The sequence below is a fragment of the Podarcis muralis genome, chromosome 10, assembly GCF_964188315.1.
Source record: "Podarcis muralis chromosome 10, rPodMur119.hap1.1, whole genome shotgun sequence".
Taxonomy (NCBI): Eukaryota; Metazoa; Chordata; class Lepidosauria; order Squamata; family Lacertidae; genus Podarcis; species Podarcis muralis.
The window spans coordinates 38,718,806-38,742,210 of record NC_135664.1 but is presented as its reverse complement, the minus strand read 5'-3'; the positions used below and the strand labels follow the sequence as shown (position 1 = coordinate 38,742,210).

The window sequence follows — 23,405 nt, the reverse complement described above, 5'->3', positions numbered from 1 at the left end:
CTCCTTCTACTTGCAAAATAAGCCAATGGAAGAGGAAAGCATGTGGGGAGGGGGGCAGAAGAAAGCTTTTCCAGGTAATTCCAGCTAGTGGGGACTTGTGGGTGGAAACCTGGAATTCATCTCCAGTTTTAATTTTAATTATAGCTGAAGAAGAATTTTAGAGCTTGTGAAATTCACTTTTCCTTGAGGTGGGCTTTTATGATCTCCCAGCTAACCAGTCCTTCCTGATTGGACCCCAGTTCTGATTGAAAGTATATCCAATCAGACCTGGAGTCCAATCAGGAAGGAATCTTTAGCCCATAAGGGAAAGGACTGAAAATCTAGTGGCTAGCCAAACATATACAGTGGTACCTCAGGTTAAGTACTTAATTTGTTCCGGAGGTCCGTTCTTAACCTGAAACTGTTCTTAACCTGAACCGAGGTACCACTGTACGTATAGGCAACCCAGGTTTTCAGAATGCATGCCAGCTTTGACATAAACACTCTTAAGTGTCGAGTTTTTATTTAGAGTTAGACTGACAGAAGAAGTAAGAACAATTCACACACCCCACATTACTCTGGTCGAAAGTAGAAAATTCCTCTAAAGTAGTCACAGAACATTTAAAACTGAGTGACATTTAAATGATAGAATTTGGGTCTTCTGTTATCAAGTGACAGACGCCGATTCACAAAGGAAATGAAATAAGCTCACCTACCCTGTAACACACTGTTTATAATAGCTTTTTAGGGCTTTGTAATACGTAAAGTTGTGGTTGATTTAAATTCCATAGCATTGCATCTTCAGTCTGTCTTCCTCTCAGCTCTGTTCTGCAAATGATGCATCTCATGGTGAAAGTTGACTTGGTAACATTTTCACCTCCCTCTCTCATTCTATTATAATTCAGAGAGAATGGTGGATAGTAGGTTCAGGACAGGCAAAAGTAAGTGACATTCACACACTATTATTAACTTACAAAATTCATTAGTACAAGATGTGATGATATTCACCAACTTGGATAGCTTTTAAGAGGATTAGAGATCCATAGAGGATGGGTCTGGGAGGTTACTCACTGCTTTCTGTTCAGTGTAAGGGTTTGGTTTGAGCTTCAACATGTGCTCACAGAACTGTAAAGTCCTCTATCATTTACTGAGGGGGAAAACGAATAGAACTACAGCAAAAGATACTGAGGCATAGTAGAACTCTGACCAGAGGGAGTAAATTTCCCTATGAAAATCTGAAGAGTGAAAGTGCAGTGTTAAATTGTTGCCTGCTGAGATGTAAATTTATTCTAAGCAAGCAGCTCAGAGGCAAGCCAGGGAGTTGTTTTGATTCTGGCTGCATACAACACCATACATTTAAAACTATTTAAAGCACACAACCTCCCCCCCCCCCAAAAAAAAAGAATTCCAGGAACATTAATTTCTTAAGTGTCCTAGGAATTGTAGCTCTGTGAAGTTTGCAAGAGTCATGGGGGGATAAGGTGTTTTAAACATACTGTAGGCTGCATAGAACAGTACTTTTGTGTTGTCAGGATTCAACCTCAATCCATTAGCCGTCATCCACCCTTCAACTGCCTCTAGGCACTCACACAGGACTTTACTGCCTTCACTGGTTCCGATTTAAAAGATAGGTAGAGCTGGGTATCATCCGCATATTGGTGGACACTCAGTCCAAACTCCCTGATGATGTCTCCCAGTGGCTTCATGTAGATGTTAAAAATCATGAGGGAGAGGACGGAACCCTGAGGCACCACACAAGTGAGGGCCCAGGGGTCTGAACACTCATCCTCCACCACCACTTTCTGGACATGGCCCAGGAGGAAGGAGCGGAACCACTGTATAACAGTGCCCCCAGCTCCCAGCTCCTCTAGACGGTGCAGAAGGATGTTATGGTCGATTGTATCAAAAGCCGCTGAGAGATCCAGCAAAACTAGGAAATAGCTCTCACTTTTGTGCCTAGCCAGCCGGAGATCATCAGTCCCATGATGAGGCCTGAATTGGAAGGGATCCAAATGGTCCACATCCTCCAGGCATGCCTGGAGTTGTTCAGCAACCACCCACTCAATCACCTTGCCCAAGAATGGAAGATTTGAGACTGGGCAATACTGGCTGGGTCTAAAGTTTTTTTTTTTAAGAAGCGGTTTAATGACCGCCTCTTTCAGCAGGTCTGGGAACACTCCCTCACAGTGGGAAGCATTCACCAAACCGCAGGGCCCATCGCCCAGCTCTTCCTGGCTTGCTTTTATTAGCCAGGATGGGCAAGGATCAAGGAGACAGTTGGTTTCATGCATCCAAGCAGCCTGTCCACATCCTCGGGGGTAACGGATTGAAATTGATTCCATGCAACTCGACCAGACAGGGCTCTAGCACTCTCCCATCCTGGGCCTGCTCCCATGGTGGTGTCTACCTCCTTCTAAATCTGAGTGACTTTATCTGCAAAAAAAAAAATATTGCAAAATTGTTGCAGGAGATCTTGGGATCTTTACAATGCCCCAATGGTAAAGGTGGTTCTGTTAAATTTACCCTGATGTGCCCCAGTTCCCCCAGCTGGGGGACTGGGAGGGATACATGCCCACAGCCTAAGCCAAGGTCTTCCTACATTCGGAAGTTTAATAAAGTTGTGGCCTAATTTTAATTCCATAACACGTCAGAGTGTTTATTCCTTTCTTATGATCCCTGGGGGCTGGGGCTGTCATGGCCTGGTCACGCAATATCAAACTAAAATCTTGGTTTTATTGGTGTAAGTCATTAAGATGTCATGTACCTTCTATTTCGTATTTTACATGCCTGCTCAAAACTCTTCTATTCTCCCATGCCTCAGCAGGTAACTAAAAATACATATTTCCACGATAGTAAATTGCTTTCTTATCTTAACCTTTTATATTGTTGTATTGTATGGTTTTATGTATTATTTTTGATTATTTGATATTTATTTATGAAATAATGGCATATGCTTTTTTGTAAATAAAATAAATATTGCAGTGTCTCTTGACAATCCTAATGTTAAAGCTCCTATGCTTATGATATCCTACCAGCATGAAATAAGAAAGGAACTCACAGACCAATTGTGAAGGCTTTGGTAGCATTGTGATATTACATCTTCCTTCTTTCCAGTCCAATTCCCAATGGACTTCATTTTATCTCTCACTTTCAGTGGGCATGTATGTAACACAAGCATCCATTCACTCTTGTATCCATCATCATTTCTACTTGCTGCTTCCCTGTGCCACTGGGATTTCCTTTACGTTATCTGCCATTTGTTTTCTGCCTAGATTGTTTCACTGGCTTTCCAACCTTTTTGGAACCTTCAGAACCTGCACTAATAAGGGCTAGTGATGGGGTAAATTTGTAGGGAGGGTATTCAAAATACAAAGACCTGCAGTTCAAAAAGTCTTATCGTATTTTGAGCTGGGAAGGGCTCATGGAAGGAGTGAGAACCTGTGACCTTCCAGATGGTGGTGGGCTCCAGCTCTCATCAGCCCCAGTCAACATGGCCAGTTAAGATGGGAGTGGTAGTCTAGCAGGACCATTGATTCCCCATCTCTCATTCATAGCTTGGTGAAAATAATGTGTTTTTCATGAAGAAATTCCCAGGTTCCAGTGCTGGTATCTCCACTTGAAAGGCAGCAGATGGTGAGAGGAACCACAGCCTGAGAACATGCAGAGCTGTTATCAGTCCGATACTGATGCTTTGATTGATCAGTGTGGTATTAAAAGTGCTTCCTTTATCTTGGCATATGGTCTGGTGATAGTTCTGCTTTCAGGAATTCTAAGTATATTCCAATTTTAGTGAATGTATGAGTCTCATTAGCTTTTTGAAAACATTTTAGCACCTTTCATTTGCTTAAAATGTGTTTTTATATTTAAAAAAAATACATTATCAGTATGAAATTTGTATTCTATACCCTCTGTGAGGGTAGGTTAAGCTGAATGATAGCAACTGGTTGCACGATACCTAAAGACCGAGTAAGGATTTGCCCTTGAGTTCCCCCACATTAGTGAACCTTTATACTCTTCCCACTTTGCAGGAAGTTTCACATCCAGTTTCACTCTTCTTTCACTTCATGAAGTGAATATTCACTTCATGCCTGATGAAGAGTTCTCTATAACTTAAAATCATATCCTATCATATCCTAGCCATACGAGTTCAGTAAAATGGAGCACCTGAAGCACTTTATAACCTATCCTATCAATTTCCATATCAAAGCAATCAGTGTAGCTTCCAGTTAAGAAATCAAGCCCAGCCCTATACTTTTTGCTCTCCAAACCAGTTGACAATATTTCATTTCCAAACTGTGTCCATTGGGTTCTAGTGCATAGGAGATAGTGATCCTAAGACAGTTAAGTGCTCCTTATAAATTCACAGTACAATCCAAGGCATGTCATTGCAGAAGTAAGTCACACTGAGTTCAATGGCACTTACTCCAAAGTGGGGCTGGGGAAGAAAATTCAATTCAGTTCTAATTGAAAGCCAAATCTATCAGAGTCCACACTTTCTGAAACAATATGAGAACAAAAGCACAGCTATCCTTTGAAATGTGCATGTATCTGAATTATGCGATGCAGTTCTCTGACCAAATAATATTTCTCTAAGGTATATATTAGGGGAAAGTGTGCCTAAAGATGAGGCTATTTGTGAAAATATCGTACAAAATGCATTATATTAGGATAAATTACTTACAACACTGTGTACGTTAGTTAGAACTGCATTCATACATTTCTGTGTTAGGAGACATTCATACAAAAAAATGCTGATAAAATTTCATGAGGATTTTTTTAGAGACAGAAAATGGAAATTGGTGCAGAAATGTGGAGAACTGAATTTTAGATTGGGGAAAAAATGAGAAATGGATAGAACTGAAATTGACAGCTATTTCTGTCTCTGCCCCCAAGAAAATGAGTAAAGGATTGGAGCTTTAATTGTGTCATAAAGACTCCAATCCTTTGCATCCAGCCCCAATGGATAGAATGGGATTTACTTCTGAACATAGGATTGTGCTGTCAATCCCCCTGATTTGTCTGGGGTTTAAGGTGTATATAATTTCTATGGGCTTTGCCCTTCATTTTCTGAATCAGTTTGAGCTAGAATGGACGATAAAAATGCATTTGGGTGTTATGAATTTATTAATAAGCATTCTATAGTAACTGATGGAATAACTCATCATCATGAATGTCAAAATGTTTTATATTGCAATTTACTTGTGTAATAACTATGGATAATTCAACATGGCTTGAATTATGAAATATCCTTGAAAGGCTTTATACAACTATGCTCTTCTACTTGCTGAAAGGATTGTGTATCACAGAGTAAACAATGTTGCCAACTCTTCAAAATTCTCAGTGGTGTACAATGCATAATGCTTAGAAACTAGATTTATTTTCAAATGTATTATTCCAATGAATTTTAAGTAGGAAAAAATCACAACCAAGAAACAACAGTGGCAAGAAAGACACAGTCACTTTCCATAATCTATTTTCCACACAAATAAGATTTAAGGTTGAAATAAGGTAACCATAAAGCACAGTTACTTAGAAACTAAATAAACACTACTTTAACTGCTGAGTCAGTAATATGAACTCCTCTTCAGTATGTATGGTCGTCGGGCTTTGTTGACGTGCAGTTGCCGTTTCAGAATGTAAGGAGTTTTCCTCTTCATCAGATCTTTATCTTGGCTTGCATTTTCAGGGTCATAAACATCTTGCTGAAGTAACTGTTGGCAATAACAAGATAATATGGAATCATTGTTTTCCTATGGATTTTTGGTGAGAGGAGCACATCTGAATCATATCTATCTATCTATCATCTATCTATCTATCATCTATGCTGCCTAAAGTTAATACCGTGTAATATGAGCTAATCAATTACTATAGAATTTTCAACATGAGTGAACAATTACACCAGCTTTCCCCAACAACTCCCATTACCCACTAGGGATCCCCCCCCCAACTCCAACTGGAGAAATCATTTGAAATATTTAAGAAAATATTTTAGTTTCCTGTTAATTGTGTTGTTTCGAATGTATAATTTATATCTGACTTACTTCCAATATTTGAATGTTTTATTCTGGATTGTTTTATTTGATGTTTTAATGTCTTGTAAACTGCTTTGAGATTCCCTCCCCCCTTAAAAATAGAAAGCTGTATAGAAGTGAAATGAATAATAATAAAATAATACCCTTCGTGTCCTAAGGATCAGAAAAGTATTGTATGCCGACTGGATGTCACCTGCACTCCCTCTCCTTTTGAACTCTTCCCATCTATTTCTAGATGTATAGGAACTAGTTGGGGATTTGCAGTAGTCAAGGAGATGGGACTTCATACTTTTTTAATGCCTTGTCTTTTAAAGTATTACTTAGCATACTGTGCTTCAGAAGTCAGACTCTGAGGTTTAAGGGCAAGACTGGGTCCAATACAATTTCCTTCATCATTTAGGAATAAATCTATGACATTCCTAATCAAGGAATAAAAATACCAGCCTGAAGACCTGTTAAACTATGGGCGGTCTTCATTCAATACCTTGCTAACTGGAAAAGAATAATAATACCTTTATTGTCATTGTACAGCCTGTGTACAATGAAATTAAATGGGCCTCCCTCCCCACCCCCAAGCACTCAATCTCTTATCAAACAACACACCACCTCACAAGTCAATTTCACTATGTTATTTTTCGTTCAACAGCCTAACAGTCCACAGATAGAAGCTATTTTTTAGCCTGTTGGTACGGCTGATTATACTTCTATATCTCCTGCCCAAGGGTAGAAGATTAAAGAGGTGATGGCTGGGGTGTGAGTCATCCCTGAGAATTTTTCTCACTCTCCTAAGGCAACAATCCCTTGCGATGTCATCTAGCAGACTCAGGGGACAGCCCATGATACCATGTGCTTTATTCACCACCCTCTGTAGAGACTTTCTGTCTGTGGCTGTCAGGCCAGCATACCACACTGTGATACAATATGAAAGGACACTTTCTATTGTGGACCGGTAAAAGGAGTTCATCAGTTGTTGTTTATCATTAAAAAACACACAAATAATTTCATCTGTGCACTGTATGAATAAAAATGTTTTTTCATAGTAATATGATCAAAGTAAAGCAAAACTTGGGTTCCCAGCATGATTTGACTTACCTCCCAGTGCTGAAAGGTTCTGCTGTGGCAAACTTTCTGAAGCTGGTACAACGTCAACAATGCTTCCAAACTAGAGCCATCAAGAGTAGAGGGAAACTGTCTTCTTGACAGGAGGTCTTCTTCTTCAACATCACCCACATCCTCTTCCTGGTTGTTTATGTTGCTGATGAGGTCACAGATATTTAGAAGGGTCATTTTCCACTGAGGAGGCTTTGCCTTGTTTATCTGAAAGATCAACAGGCACAGCATGTCAAATGTTCTTGCCTGTTATCAGTAGATAGTGCCACTTGAATAACAGAATAAGGTTTTTGAATGTGCTCTCAGGCTTCCATTTAGCTGTTGTTCCTGTATGCTAAGAAGTGCTTCATATGTCACAGGAGGCTGCAGGTTTAACTGTGAGGATTAGGTTTGGCCTGCTATTCTGTTCTGCCATCCACCCTGCCTATATAGCGCAGATTCAGCAGCTGTCATCCAGGCTGCAAGCTGACACAAGGTTAGAGATGCTTCTCAGCATATCAGAATTTCATTTCCCTTGATTCTGAGAGTCACAGTGATACTCACAAAGCTCTAGATCCTGGCAGCTTGTTAAGCTCACCATCTGGGCCAAAATGATGGCATGCTAGTGATAGCATACATTAAAAAAAATTATAGGGTTCATCTTCCCAACCCAGTCATGGGCAATTAATCAAATATCTACCTCCTAGGGCTGTCCACTCCCAACTGTCATTGCTCAGTCTTTGAGTGATATGAGCTTATGGTTGTATTCAATGCCAGTCATACTCAGAGTCAACCTATTGAAGTGAATGGATATAGATTTTCATAGGTGTAATTTGAGTAGAAATGAAATGGTTACAATCCAGTGTCCTTAACTTTTAATCATATCTTGAATATCTACATTTCTGCTGATGCTTCTTAAAAATGTTACCCGGATCCTGATAGCTCTAAGGTTGGTTTGGACATTATTTACAAAGTCTTTGTGCTTTGTAAATAGAGATGAATCCCTTAAGTAACTCAAGTAAACTTTGGCTGTTTTAATACTGGATGCATTTTATCTGGAGAACTTCTAAGTTCCATCACTTACAGATGAGCCACCTCTCCCGCTTTGAGCATGACATTTCGATTACGGATCACCAGTTTTTCTGTTTTAGTCAGTCTCACCTTCACTGCTTACCTAAACAATGTTCCTTGCATTGAAGAATGCAAATGAGGAAAGTGTGTTAACATCAAAACACTTCACTTTTACTACACTGGGAAGGTTTTTTTTTGTCAGCTCATTAACACTTTGTAACTAATTTTGTTAATTAGTTTGGGGGAAAAGTTACAATTCTCTCTCTACTTTCATTCTATCGAGCAATTTTCCACCATGGATGTACAGACACTGAATTGTTGGCTCCAAATGCAAAACATTTCCCCAGACTTCTGCTATTTTGCCAGTTAAAATAAACCTTGTTACATCTGTGCTGTTGGATAAGTGACAATTCAAGAGAGCCTTAAGAGATTTTTCAAAGTGGAAAGCTTACTTCTAACATTCAGAATTTCTTTTCTTTGTACATATAAATTAGGGATGGTGTATATGTGGCCCTCTGGATCCTGCTAAGCTCTCATTATCCCTGACCTTGGGCCATGGTGGCCAGGACTGACGGGAGTTGGAATCCAACAACTTCTAGAGGACCACAGGTTTCCCACATCTTCCTTTGTCCCTTCATTTGTAGGATGAAGGATTGAAACTTGCTAGCAGACATAAAAGGGACGCGGGTGGCGCTGTGGGTAAAACCTCAGCGCCTAGGACTTGCCGATCGCATGGTCGGCGGTTCGAATCCCCGTGGCGGGGTGCGCTCCCGTAGTTCGGTCCCAGCGCCTGCCAACCTAGCAGTTCGAAAGCACCCCCGGGTGCAAGTAGATAAATAGGGACCGCTTACTAGCGGGAAGGTAAACGGCATTTCTGTGTGCGAGTCTGGCTCACCAGAGTAGCTTCGTCACGCTGGCCACGTGACCCGGAAGTGTCTGCGGACAGCGCTGGCTCCCAGCCTATAGAGTGAGATGGGCGCACAACCCTAGAGTCTGTCAAGACTGGCCTGTACGGGCAGGGGTACCTTTACCTTTACCTTTAGCAGACATAAATGAGTGTGTTTTCTATATAGTATCACAAAAAGCTTGTGTTTATTTCATCTATTATTTTTGTCATCACAATATCCACAATGGAAAACTGAAATACATCATGTGATTAAATCCACATATTCAGGATTCTTTCTAAGATCCAGTAGTGCCTCTTTTAAGACAATGATCCCCTCTAAAATGATCCATGGCTTCTGACAGCCTGACTGCACCCACTCTGTGATCTACACATCCTACAAACTGAGCCTTTTCATCCCACCAATATTAAATTTATCAAAGTTTTGTTTTGAAATTGCAGTCAAGACCTCCCTGAATTTCTTTTACCCATGAAGTGACAATTTTAATTAATTAAGAAAGACATTTTGAAGCAAGGTTACTTTGGAACTGAACCTGTCCAAGCCTTGCAGGATCGTTTGACAACTTAATTACCGGGATGCAATAACAGATGGGTCCAGGAAGCAAAACAAAAAAGTGGCAAAGCCCGGTCTTCTGAAAGATTGTTTAGGATTTCATCTAAATGATTTTTTTTATTGAGCATGAACATGAACAATTATTAAGGTACTCATATACATCTCTGATTTGCAGGGGGTTTGTATCCGGTGCTTGTTCCATGCAGAACTGACAGATTGAAGTTTTTGGATATGATGATAATGGATTCATTACTTTCAGTGGGCTTGCTCTATCTGCTTAGCTGGATACAACCCTGAATGCTCAGGTAAGCACTCTTAAGGCAACAGCTGCTGAGTTTGATGATCCAAAGCAAGGATGGGTAACCAAAATGGTAACCAAAGGGGATGAATGAATCCCCTGTCAAGAAAGAGTGCAGCATTTGTGACTTTTTAGTTCAGAGAAAAAAGCAAGCAAGAGGCAACATGAACGAAGTTTATAAAATTATGCTTGGTATGGAGAAAGTGACTAGAGGAAAGCTTTTGTCCCTCTTCCATAACACTAGAATGTGTGGAAATCCAACGAACTTGAATGTTAGAAAATTCAGGAGAAATAAAAGCAACTACATCTTCATGCAGCATCTAGTCAAACTACAGTGGTGCCCCGCAAGACGAACGCCTCGCAAGATGGAAAACCCGCTAGACGAAAGGGTTTTCCGTTTTGGAGGCGCTTCGCAAAACGAATTTCCCTATGGGCTTCCTTCGCAAGACGAAAGCCCATAGGGAAATCTCCGGGACAGCGGGGAAGCGCAGCGCGTCTTCCCCACTGTCCTCGGACCTCCTCCGAAGGCTGGTGGCGGGGCGGAGAGACCTCCTCCCACCGCCAGCCTTCATTTCTCTGCTTTCCCGGACGGCTTTTGAAGGCAGGCGGGGGGGGAGCAAAGACTTTCGCCCCCCGCCGGCCTTCAAAAGAGGTCCAGGACCTCTTCTGAAGGCCGGCGGGGGGCAAAAGTCTTTGCTCCCCCCTGCCTGCCTTCCCGGGGGCTTTTAAATCGCCCCGGGACAGCGGAGAAGTCCTCCGCTGTTCGGGGTTTTTTTAAAACGCTGGCGGGCGGCAGCGGAGGCTTCGCTGCCGCCCGCCAGCATTTTAAGATCGCCCGGACAGCGGAGAAGTCCTCCGCTGTCCCGGGGTTTTTTAAAATGCTGGGGGTGGGAAGAAAAGCCTTTGTCTCCCCCCCCAGCCTTCAGAAGAGGTCGGGGGACAGACTGTCCCCGGACCTGGTCTGAAGTCGGTTTCCATAGGAACACATTGATTGATTTTCAATGCATTCCTATGGGAAACCGTGCTTCGCAAGACGAAAAACTCGCAAGAAGAAAAAACTTGAGGAACGAATTAATTTCGTCTTGCGAGGCACCACTGTATTGAACTCACTTCCCCAGAAGGCAGCAATGGCCACCAACTTTGATGGCATTAAAAGAGAACGAGACAAATTCGTGGACTATCAGTGGCTACTAGCCATGCTTGCTTGCTCTACCTCCACAGCTGGCAGCAACAATGCTTCCAGATACCAGTTGCTGGAAACCACGGGGCAGGAGCATGCTTCCGTGGTCTTATTTTGCTCACTGGTTTCCCACAGGCAGCTGGTTGGCCACTGTGAGGACAGGTTGTGAGTCGAAGACCTGCCACCCGCATAGGATTATAATAAGAAACAAAGACACATTATTTTTTGGTTAATGGGCAAAATAAGGCCACATCTTTATTGGTTACATCATGTGAGCAGTATTGGCTTAGGCATTGGATAAAACAGCAATACATGACTCCACCCCACTCAGCAGGGAGTCATTTCAGGGTTAACAACCAGTGGGAGGAGCTTGTTGACGCAAATACAACTGGAAGCTTCCCCATGATGTCACCAGGGGTTGTGCCATGGCCCTAGCCACCAGCAGGGCATCTGACAGGATCCACGACCGCCGGATTCCTTTAATGGAATACCCAAAAGAGGAGGGGTAGATCCTCCAACACAGTACACATATTCCAATGCCTAACCACAAATACCAGAAAGTTGTGACAAGTTGCTATGAGGTAGGCGGAAAAACCAAGAGGCTGGTGCCAATTTGCTAAATGGATAAAAAAGTCCTACCAGGTCCTTTGGGCAACCAAGGCAACGAACCGAAGTCCATAGCAAGGTCAATACACAGAGGAAACTGACCTAAAGGGAAGGAGGGCGGGAGATGCAAGCAGGAATAGATTGGGGACAGAGCGCTGCCACGGCTGCTTAAATGCAGCTAACCCCACCCACCAGCCAGCCCTATTGGCCGGCTGAAGGGCTTCGTTGCGGCAGCGGGGCAAATCAGAAACAGGGAGCCAAATACGCCTCCCTGCTGCTGCAGGAAGCTGCTCCCACTCACAACCCCTCCCCTCTGGGAAGAGGAGAGGCCTTGCAGGATCATTGTCTTGCTCCAGCAGGCTATTCTTATGGGTTTACTGCCCTCCAGATTACTGGTCTAGAACTCCTATTGTCCTTGATCCTTGGACCTTCTTTCTATGGCTGATAGGAGTTGGAGCCCAACAACATCTGGAGGGACAAGCAGGCTCCCCTTGAAAATGAATGAATGAAAAATAATGGTACCTCCAGAAAGTAACTATTTTGTGGGAAGGATTCAGAGATTTAGGCTTGCTCAATTGAAGTGGATTGAATGGGCTATGTTGCTCAACAAAACCTTTTTTAAAAATATTAATAATAACCAAACCACTTTTTGAAGTTAGGAGAACAAAAATGAATTGCCCTGGACAGTGTGTGATGAATTAATGAGTAATGAAATGACATATGAACACCCCACACACAAAGCAGGATGAAAGCTCTGAATGGGAGACCATAATTTAACCTCTGCATATGCTTTGCACTAGCAAACTGGGATGAATGCTCAATAAACACATCATCTGAAGAAGCCCTAAAGAGAATCAGGGTGTGAAGTTTTCAAGAGTTGTGGAGCAATTTGCTGAACGATGCATGCAAGAGATCTGGCTTTCAAAACAAAAGAAAAACCCTTGGTTTTCCAGGGAATCGTTTCCTCACAGGAGAACACTAATTTAAAAAGAGAAAAAAAGAAAAAGAAATAAAGCATTCACGAAAGTGCATGCACCCTGCCAGAAATAAATTTAAGATTTCTGAATTATTTTTTTTAAATGTTCAAAATTGAGGCAGCATGGCAGTTGGATACTTTGTTGCTCAGTCCTGAGGTTTGTAGCACTCAGTTTTATTTCATGTTTATTTCTCTTCATCCCTTTATGCTGTTCAGTTTGAGGCCATTGGATGGGTTGTGAACCTAGCCATGATAATTCATCCCAAAGGATATCACACAAACCAGAAGAAAAGGTTTGCCTCATTAATGCCATCCTCTGGTATGCTTTACCGATGTGCTATCCACGTATTTTATCAGAGTAAAAGAGGGTGGGGAATTAGATGATTGCTATTTCAGATAGCTGTTGGTAGATTGTTAGATCCATAGTCGCCAGAGTGCCAGAGTTCAGCCCACCATCATTTATGTTCAACAGGCTTTGGAGAGTTTGGCCTTCAAAAACCTGTTTGAGGTGACAGTAGGCGGTGGTGGCCCAGGGAAGGAAAAAGCATGTACATCAGAAGTAATGATGTATTTGTCGTTCCACTTTCAAATATCTAAATTAAAAAGTGCCAGCAATTCCCTTTGTTATAAATCCGAAAGGGGGTTAGCTGAGTTAGTCTGCTGTAGCAAACGCAGACAAAAAGTCATGAGTCACCTTGAAGACTAGGCTTAATGACTAGAGCCGCCCATGGAAGTTTATGCCACAATAAATCTGTTTGTCTTTATGGGTCCACACAACTTCAGTTTGCATTTGCATCTCTTTTTGTTGAAACCAATTTGCTCATTTTTGTGTCAGAAAGGTTCTTTGGTTGTCTCCCCTTCCCCATATATAAATATTCATGTTTTCTTTCTGTTTTATACTTTTTTCCTGGCAATTCAGGGCAGCTGCTAATGCCTCAGCAACCATGTATAACTGAGCTGGGGAGCCTGTGGCCTCCAACTAATGTCAATCACAACCAACATCACCAATAATAAGACATGATGGGAGTTCTAGTCTAAAAACATTTGGAGGACCACAGGCTCCCATCTTCTATGCTTCACTTCAGTGTGAAGACTCTTTTAGCCATAGGTGAGAGTGTATATTGCCTTTTGATGCCTTTGATCATGTCTTCCAGTAAGGAGTAGTCTAAATTTTCCTCCAAGGTATCACCCAGTTTAACCAAGAAAAAGTATTTTGTTGAGGCATCATCCTAACAAAACACAACCCTGTGGCTCGTGTGTGTGTGTGTGTGTGTGAGAGAGAGAGAGAGAGAGAGAGAGAGAGAGAGAGTGAGAGAATCTCCCCTCCCCCCAATTATATTAGAGAACTCTTTTAGAGCAATTAGTAATAGCAGCACAAATGCTATTTCTACCAAGGCCACAAGACTGCAATCATCTGATCCAGCAAAGACAAAGGTCCTGATCATATGGATTTCAGGTGAAAGACTTGGAAAATGGTAATACTGACTATAGCTTGCCAAAATTTAGATTGAGTTTTCTTTTGGAGTGGGGGGATAACCATTTGTGTCTCAAAGATCCTGCTTTTAACCCGTGCAATAAATCTTTCGATGGCAAAGCATTAACTATTCACTTACATTAAGGAGATATTACTTGGGTACCCTTTCTTTGGCTACCTGCCTGTCAAACCATATGTTCCACATTTTGATATGTCACCTGTGGGATCCTGAGGCCATCCATTTGAGACCAAACATGAAGGATGCAATATCCTCAAAATGAAGGAACCATCATTCACTGATTTCATGCCATGGAAGTAATTTTTCTGTCAATTTGTGGTTCACTAAAAATGGATAAAACTAGCAGTTCTTGGGATGGATTTTCACTGGCTTGATATGCTAATTGCACACCTTTTCAAAATCATTATTTGATTTTATGTTACCTTAACTTTCATCAGGTATATTCTGCCCAAGAATATATCTTCCTCAAATAAATGTACCTCAGGCCATAATTCCATGCTGGCTGTTCAGTACGTGTATCAACAGTTCAGCTGAGAAAACATCAATTTTTCACTATCCCTTCACCCATACATTTTGGTTTTCTACTGTCTTTGAAATTGAAGAGAATTTTTGCACAATACCTTGTATAGAATATTGTAAAACTGTGGTTTTATGATTGTATGCTAAAACAAATATGTTTGAGAATTCATGCATTCTGTGGCAAAAAGGGGAAAAACATTACCTTTGATGTATACATATTGGTCAATAAATCAGCTTCTAAGGCTTTCATTTCCTCTTCTGAATCTGCGAGTTAATCAGAAACACATGTTTGCTATTTCATTATAAATCACTAGCATTTTGGTTTCAACACATAGGATTTAGGAATATCCTTTAAAGGGATTTTAGGGTTAAGCACTGGCTAAAATAAATGCTTGGCAAGTGGTTTGTTCTTTAATACACATTCCCTGATTTATGCAGTCTCTCTCTCTCTGGAAAAGTGCAGCTCAGTCATGAAAGCAGCTTATTATTGGTCCACTGCAACTTTTTAGGGCTCCACCACCATTTTAGGGCTCAGAACCCATTGATTCTTTGGGATGGGGGGGTAGGTTTAATGACTTAATTATTTTAAGTTCCTACTACATTTACCCAGAGGCACATCCTGAAAATATTTAAATCCAAGAGGTCAAATAGCGTTGAACCTTTTTTTGGCAGAAAGGACACTTTTCACAATAAACATTCCATATTCAGTGAGTTTGTATGTATGGCTCCACGTGACTAGAACAGTAAGAGATTTATGGTTCCAATGGGGTTTAGAGTTTTCTGCTAACATAGGTGACCGCTATACTAGCACGCTAGCAAGTCTTGAAGTTCTTTCCCCCCTTTTTCCCCAAGGGAAGGATAAGTCTGGAGGACAGATCCATGAATAAGAAGTAATTTATTTCAACACTGAATTGCAGGGGGGAATTTATTGCATTCCAAGAGAGGAAGGAGAAGAGCAACTAAGTTCATTTGGCCCCAGTGCAGCTATGGTTTGCTGTGGCTAAGGCTGCAACCCTATGCACAATTATTGAGATTGAGTTTCATTGAAAGTACTGGGGCTTCTCTCTAAATAAATATGAATAAGATCAAGATCACTGTGCCATTGATGGCAATAGAATTTAATCATTAACTGTTTTAAGTCATAACTAGGATTGGGGGCCAAGATATACAAACATGCATGAAGATACTTAAGGGGTATTATGTTGCCACAGGGTTTTTCCAAGGGCACAAGTAGCTGACAACAACAATGAAATGGACTTATTAAAACTAATGACTTGGTTGGAACCACCCAATAATACTTATAGCGATTTAACCTAGTAAAATTTAAACAGAATAATCTGTTGATCATATCTATTACAGTATTAAGTTCACACAATGAACACAGTATCTTCGGCATAGTGTTATTAATAGGTCTGTGGTATAAATTATAAGTGGCAGACAGATGCCAACTTATAGGTGCAAGCCACATCTGCTTAAAATCAACATTTTTTTCATCATCTCTAATGGAGCTAGATTGCAATACAAATCATATGAGAAACGATATTGCTGAAAGAATGCTGCCCAAAGTAGGCAGTTATATTGTAGTGAAGGAATCTGGACAACTTGGTGTATAATAACAAAGAACATTGGGGTAGGGAGGAGGAGGAGGAGGAGGAGGAGGAGGAGGAGGAGGAGGAGGAGGAGTTTGGATTTGATATCCTGCTTTATCAGTAACCTAACGAGTCTAAAAGCGGCTAACAATCTCCTTTCCCTTCCTCCCCCACAACAAACACTCTGTGAGGTGAGTGAGGCTGAGAGACTTCAGAGAAATGTGACTAGCCCAAGGTCACACAGCAGCTGCATGTGGAGGAGCGGGGAAGTGAACCCAGTTCACCAGATTACAAGTCTACCACTCTTAACCACTACACCCCACTGGCTCTCACATGTGGGTATATAGGCATGTGAGTGAATTTAAGAAATCGTATTAGTGTGCATCTTCCTGTAAGGAAAAACAATCCTTCAAAAAAAATTATGGGTGAACTGTGGAAGATCTGGGAAAATATCTATCTAGGCAAAAGTAATACTATGTGCATACAGTGGTACCTCTGGTTACGTACTTAATCCATTCTGGAGGTCCGTTCTTGACCTGAAACTGTTCTTAACCTGAAGCACCACTTTAGCGAATGGGGCCTCCCGCTGCTGCCGTGCCACGGCCACACGATTTCTGTTCTCATCCTGAAGCAAAGTTCTTAACCCAAGGTAATATTTCTAGGCTAGCAGAGTCTGTAACCTGAAGCGTATGTAACCTGAGGTACCACTGTATATCTCCAGAATAAGTGAAAACAACTCAGAGATGTGCACATTAGAATAATGATGCTAATGACAACTGAAAATGATAGTTACACTTGAGAACTGCTACTATAATCTGTATGAAAAGCATCCTGTTTTAATTCCATGAAATCACAATCAGATTTTGAAACTTAGAGTCACCTTCAACCTCATGTCATACTTGAATGAATGGTAGTAGTATTTGCTACCCTGCTGTGTTCCACTTCATTTGTTGTCTAGTTCTAACTATAAATATGTAAATCTGAGTATTCAGATTAAAAGCTCAGTGAGTTCTATGGCAATCATTCAATGTTCTATGGACTGTCTATGGATATCACTGGTATGATTCTGTCAAACTTAAGGCACTGCACTGGTTTTAATGAAAGCTTTCTGGCAAGTGCTTGCACTTCCCATTGGAATCCAGTGGGATTTAAAAGTACTTATCACTAGATTGTGCTTGAGATGATCAAGTACAAGGAAAGCAATGTTCTCAAATTGAAATATGGAATATTTGCACAAGTGTTCCCTTGGCTTTATAATAACAGCGGATTGCAATAGAACATTTGCAAAAGAGAAGTGCTGTGCCATTGAAGAAAACAGCTCCTGCTGTTTTAAGTAGATCTAAATGCCACTTTTCTTAAAACAACTTTCTTAACACTTAACAGCACAATTGGTAACAGAGAATTTATTTTAAAAAATTAAAAAGTTGAGAAAGCTCTGTTTCTGACACTGGGATGAGAACAGTTTATATCAAAGTATCCATGTTATCAACTAGGCTATTATAGTACCCAATATCTGTAAAGCCCTTAAACAATGGTTTATGTACTTTTGACATTTCTTCTGGTAGGAAAATGCAATACTGTATACTGATAAAAAGGGAGGTAAAAACTGATTTTAAAAAGGGAGAGAGCTGTTAGGTGCTCCCCTAAACACTGTTTTTGAAAGTAAGGTACATTGGGTTCAGCTTGACACAAAAATTGAAGTGTTGTTTAACTTTAAACCTCACTGATTTAAAAAAAGAATTCCTTCATTGTAACTGCACTGGATTCTGGGTTGCTACTTCACTACATCCACATAAAGATACAAAGGTTTAAGGCATAAGCATTTTAAATGAGATTGGGAATACTTTTCCTCTAGTCTTGAACCATGTATCATAGAGTTTTGAACTCTACATGAAGCAGCTGAATACAAAATACCTCTTTACTCCATGAAATATTTCATGAATAGTCATGAAACACATGTACATTTGATTTGAACTTGGTTTACCCTAGTTTATATCTCTCTGTGTATCATAGGAATATCAGACTATTTTGCATTATGCACACTGCAGCTTTTTTCATTATGGGAAATGATATTCCAAAGTACATGTTACTAAAAGATAATTCTTGGGAGGTGAGGAGAGTTGATTTAAAGCAGTATATTTGCATTAAATATCCCTATGTTTTCTTTATTTCTTTATGGTGATCTGCTGCTACATTTATTTAAACCCGCATTTTCATTGAGAAAAGTTATTTCTGATCCTTTAAATTCATGTGAAATCAACCATGTCATTGATGAGTTTCAGCTATGGACAGACTGGAAAGATGCAGTTTGCCCTTTCAGGAAATCTTGCCCAAAGTTTCAGAAAGAACCTTCTCTTTTACCTTGCACCCATTCCTCACCTTATGAGCCAAATCAAGTAACCATACATTCTTATCCCATTCAGGGTGCTTTCAGACAGGAGTTGATTATGGATGGGTGTGCCCTGGGTATGCATGCTTTTCACGGCATCCATAAGATGTCAAAGCATCAAAATGCCAGTCCAATTCGACCTCCACCTCACTTAATCAAGATTTGCTTTTTCTGGGGAAAATGCAGGGAACTTAGTTCTGGCACCTCTGAGGTGGGTGCCATTGCCATTCTAAGAGAACGAGGGAGGTTTTAATAGTGAACCTCTTTTTCAAGAAAAATAGCACTGTGTGTGTGTGTGTGTGTGTGTGTGCACATATATGTGCACCACCTGTTGACAATAACCCTTTTATATTTGAACAACCCATTAACAATATTAAGTGCCCATCTGAAAGCACCCTCGTTCTCACAACAGCCTATGAGATAGATTACTTTCCTCAGTATATTTTACCAAAAAAGAACTGAATTACAGGTTAAAAAGGTGACTTGCCCTAAAACTAGCCAGCAAACTTGCAGTAGACCTGAGGACCAGAGCCCAGTTGCCTGTCTTCAAAATTGATCTATTGTTTGTTTCACATTAAAGGGTCTTCTTTCAGTTTTGATCTAGAATCACCTTCTTTCTCCATGTGTAGAACTGAGCGCACGGCAAGCCTATCCAAGCCTGGATTAAGCCATAGGAATTTTTCAGTCGGTTTCAGGTGTGGTTCATCAGTTTTCAGAGTCCTAGAATGAATCTTCCTCGATGGGACCAACTGTATCAAGATAGCTTATAGTGAACTATTTTGGTACATTTGGTCCGGTTTTTTAGCAGATGCAGAGAGGAAAAGCGCGCGCGCGTTGGCAATCACACGCACACGCTCCCTTGAAAGTTGTGTGTTAGTCTTGCGCGCACACGCACACCGCAATAAATCTCCGAGTTTAGACACCTCCTGAGAGAGGCTCCACCACAGCATCCGCCCTGCTGAGCGCCCAATCTTTGAAACTGACCAAGTATTTCGCGATTGACTAGGCATTTCGCAACGCAGACTCCCCTGCATGAGGCTCTCCCAGCTTAGCATAAAATCGCCCCGCGTCCTCCTCCTCGCCAGAGAGGGAGGCAAGCCCGAAAAGAGGCGCCCCTTGCCGTTCGCCCTGCGGAGAGAGGCTGCAGTAACGGGACTTACCTGAGCACAGGCTCCAGGAGGCGAGCGCCAGGAGCATCGCGCACACTAGCTGCATCCTCAGTTTTGCCATGCTTCTTTCCCTCTAGAAAGTAAAGTCCGTACAAAGAAAGGACAAGCTGTGTGAGCGAGAGAGGGAGACACGCACGCGGAGAGAGGGAGGGAAACGCACGGAAAAGAGAGAAAGAGAGAGAGGAAGAGAGAGAGTTGAGAGGTCTTTCGGCTTTCCTACTGCCTTGAGCTGATTTCAGAAGGTCTGGACCATAAAGGTAGCTCTGGGTCATTCCCTAAGTATATAAGCGAGGGGGCTGATGTCATAAACGCATAACAGCCGCTGTCTTTTAATGAAACACCCACCCACCCACTCGCCCGCTCCTCCTTCCTCGCCTCCCTCCCCTTCTCCGGAGTGAAACTGACGCGCTTCGTTAATTGCGCTCCGCGCTTCTTGACGCAGAGAGAGGGAGAGGGACACCGGGAGGCATCGGGCGATAAGAGGAACAACAATAACAAGAAAGTCGAACTGTGATGCATAGGTCCTATGCAACTTAGACGATATAAGTAGTGACACATTTATCCGGTAGGTATGATGTACCAGCATCATTATTCCAAATAATAATAATAATAATAAATATTGTGCGGCATTGGGAATTGGATCATTAAACCTAAGAACATGAGAAGAGCCTCCTGGATCAGGCCAATGGCCCTTCTAGTCCAGCAAACTGTTCACACAGTGGCCGGCCAGTTGCCTGTGGGGATCCCTCAAGCAAAACCTGAACACAAGAGCACTCTTCCCCTCTGCTGGTTTCCAGCAACTGGTATTCTGAAGCATTGTTGCCTTTAAGAGTGTGTGTGTGTGTGTGTGTGTGTGTGTGTGTGTAATTACTATTATTTTAAATGCTTATCCCCACAGGCAACTGGCTGACCCCTGTGTGAACAGGATGCTGGTCTAGATGGGCCATTGGCCTGATCCAGCAGGTTCTTCTGGATCAATGGCCCAGTCCCCAATGAGGTGCAATAATATTTAAATGTTTCTCATCAAAGATTCCAAGATGGATACACTGATAATGTATTCAAAATGTTATCATTTTACGTATTTGATGGAGGGGAACAAGAATACAATTGATATATTGCAGTTGTTAACAGTCGTCAACTGGTTTACCACACCTATCAGCTAATCACCCCTTCCCACCACCCTTCTGAGTAATACCCCTCCCCACCCTCTCACTATATACAGTGGTACCTTGGGTTACAGACGCTTCAGGTTACAGACTCCGCTAACCCAGAAATATTACCTCGGGTTAAGAACTTTGCTTCAGGATGAGAACAGAAATTGTGTTCCGGCGGTGCGGCAGTAGCAGGAGGCCCCATTAGCTAAAGTGGTGCTTCAGGTTAAGAACAGTTTGAGGTTAAGAACGGACCTCTGGAACAAATTAACTACGTAACCAGAGGTACCACTGTATAAGGGTCTGGTGACTTCTGTTTCAGTGTATCTGAAGAAGCGTGCCTGCACACGAAAGCTCACACCAAGAACAAACTTAGGTGGTCTCTAAGGTGCTACTGGAAGGAATTTTTTTGTTCGTTTGTTTGGATATGTGTTCCAGTTAACTTTACATGTCTATCCAGAAGAAACCCCAGTAAGTTGAAGGGGGCCTATTCACAAGCAAGTATGCATAGGACTGCACCCTTGCTGATATTTAATTTTAAAAAATTGGTTTACAAACATGTATGTGGCTTTGTTTCTTTCAACATAATCAGTTGCACATCAAAATATGCAAACTTCATACTTCAGGAGGGAAAAAAAATAATCAAAAACTAAGCTTGTAAAGAATTGTTGAATGATTTAATATGAACATTGCACAGGATATTATTAGGTAGACCCAGAAGATGAATTAAATGAACATACACTTGGCCATGGTTAGCATAATAAGTCAAGTTTATTCATCTATCTACATTTCTTCCATTAGGGGGCATAGTGGAAGTATGAGAAAAACTCTAACCTCCATGTGGTCAAAATACACTTTGCTCCATTGAGCTTATTGTACAAACCAAGACGAGAAGTGGTGACTTCAGTGTGTGGCAGATCATTGACTGTGTAAGGCATGCTTTTGAAACATTTTACTTGGCTTGGAGTGCATGCTGCAATGGACATGATCACTCAGCAAGAAATGAAACATGGATTTCATTAATGGTGAAGATGAGGATAAACAGGTATAGGAAAAGAACATGATGGCATAGCCTGCAATCTGAGTCATGCATACTCATAAGCAAGTCCCATTATATTCAACCGAGCTTACTCCCAGGTAAGTGTGGTTAGAATTACAGCCTAAAACTTGAATAGAATATTGATTTCAAATGTAATTCCTCCATCACCCCACCCTCAAGACTACTTCCTGAAGACAGGACAGAGATTTGGGAAGTTTGCAACATACATTTAAAGAACATCTTAAAAATATTTCCTAAGAAACCTGGGAACTGTAATTTCTTAAGGGTGTTTCAAATTTAAGCTCTGAAAGGGGAAATCTACAGTTTCCATGATTTTTTTAAGAGGGGTGTTTTAAAGCATGGTGTATACACAGTCTTAGAGTGCAATTCTCTGCATGTCTATTCAGAAGGAAGCCCCATTTTACTCTCCAGTATATCTGTTTCAGATTGCAGCCAGGCCTAAGGGTATTGTAGAGAAACATGCTGTGAGAGAGACCTGCTTACTCTTAACATCAGGAAACACACCCCTTCAAGAAGTTTTATTTTCCTTTTGGAAGGTAGTCGTTTTGCTGCTATGTAGATAATGTTCTTTTCAAAAAAAGGCAAAAAGAAAATAGGCAGTCGTGACAAAACATTGCAGAAAGAAAAGTCATTTTCTGGCATGGGGTGTAGAGTGGGGTATCATCAGCTGGCAAGGCCAGCTGGGTGCAAGATGAACACACAAACAGGGGCCTCTACACACACACAGCTCGACAGTGCATATGACAGACCCTCCAATTATCCCTATTTTCCAGGGACAGTCCCAGATTTGCAGAAGCCACCCTGGTTTCTGATTTGATCCTGGAATGTCCCGCTTTTCCTTAGGATGCCCCTGTTTTCATTGGAGAAATGTTGGAGGGTATGGAGTTATCCACCACCCAAGCCATCTGAAGGCAGCCCTGTATAGGGATTTTTTTTAAAAAAATGTTTAATGTCTTGTTATGTTTTTATATATATTGGAAGCTGCCCAGAGTGGCTGGGGCACCCAAGTTAGATGGGCAGGGTCTAAATAGTAAAATTATTATTATTATTATTATTATTATTATTATTATTATTATATAGGATGTCCCTATTTTCATTGGAGAAATGTTGGCAGGTGTGATATGGGCTTCAATGCAATCTGAAAGCAAAAGATGAGGGATTAATTTTACAACCTGTTATGCATAAGGGGTTACTAGGAAAGAAAGATTACCTGATTCGTCAAAAGAGTTGCTGATAACTTACACCATTCCTCATTAGATGTACTAGTATTATTTATAATTTACAGTGCACCATCAATACCCATGACAAAGAAATTGCACCACCATAGCAAGTCACTATCCCTTCCCT

The 23,405-nt window shown here is 41.3% G+C and overlaps 1 protein-coding gene across 1 annotated transcript; it reads right to left on the bottom strand.

Annotated features, from left to right (window-relative positions):
• Positions 1-5,334: 5,334 nt before the first annotated feature.
• Positions 5,335-20,152, bottom strand: NTS (neurotensin). Its single transcript, XM_028747481.2, has 4 exons — positions 19,839-20,152; positions 14,903-14,964; positions 7,104-7,328; positions 5,335-5,690 (listed from the first exon to the last, which is right to left on the bottom strand). The coding sequence occupies exons 1-4, from the start codon at positions 19,906-19,908 to the stop codon at positions 5,544-5,546; spliced, it is 504 nt and encodes a 167-aa protein (XP_028603314.1). The 5' UTR covers positions 19,909-20,152; the 3' UTR covers positions 5,335-5,543.
• Positions 20,153-23,405: the final 3,253 nt, after the last annotated feature.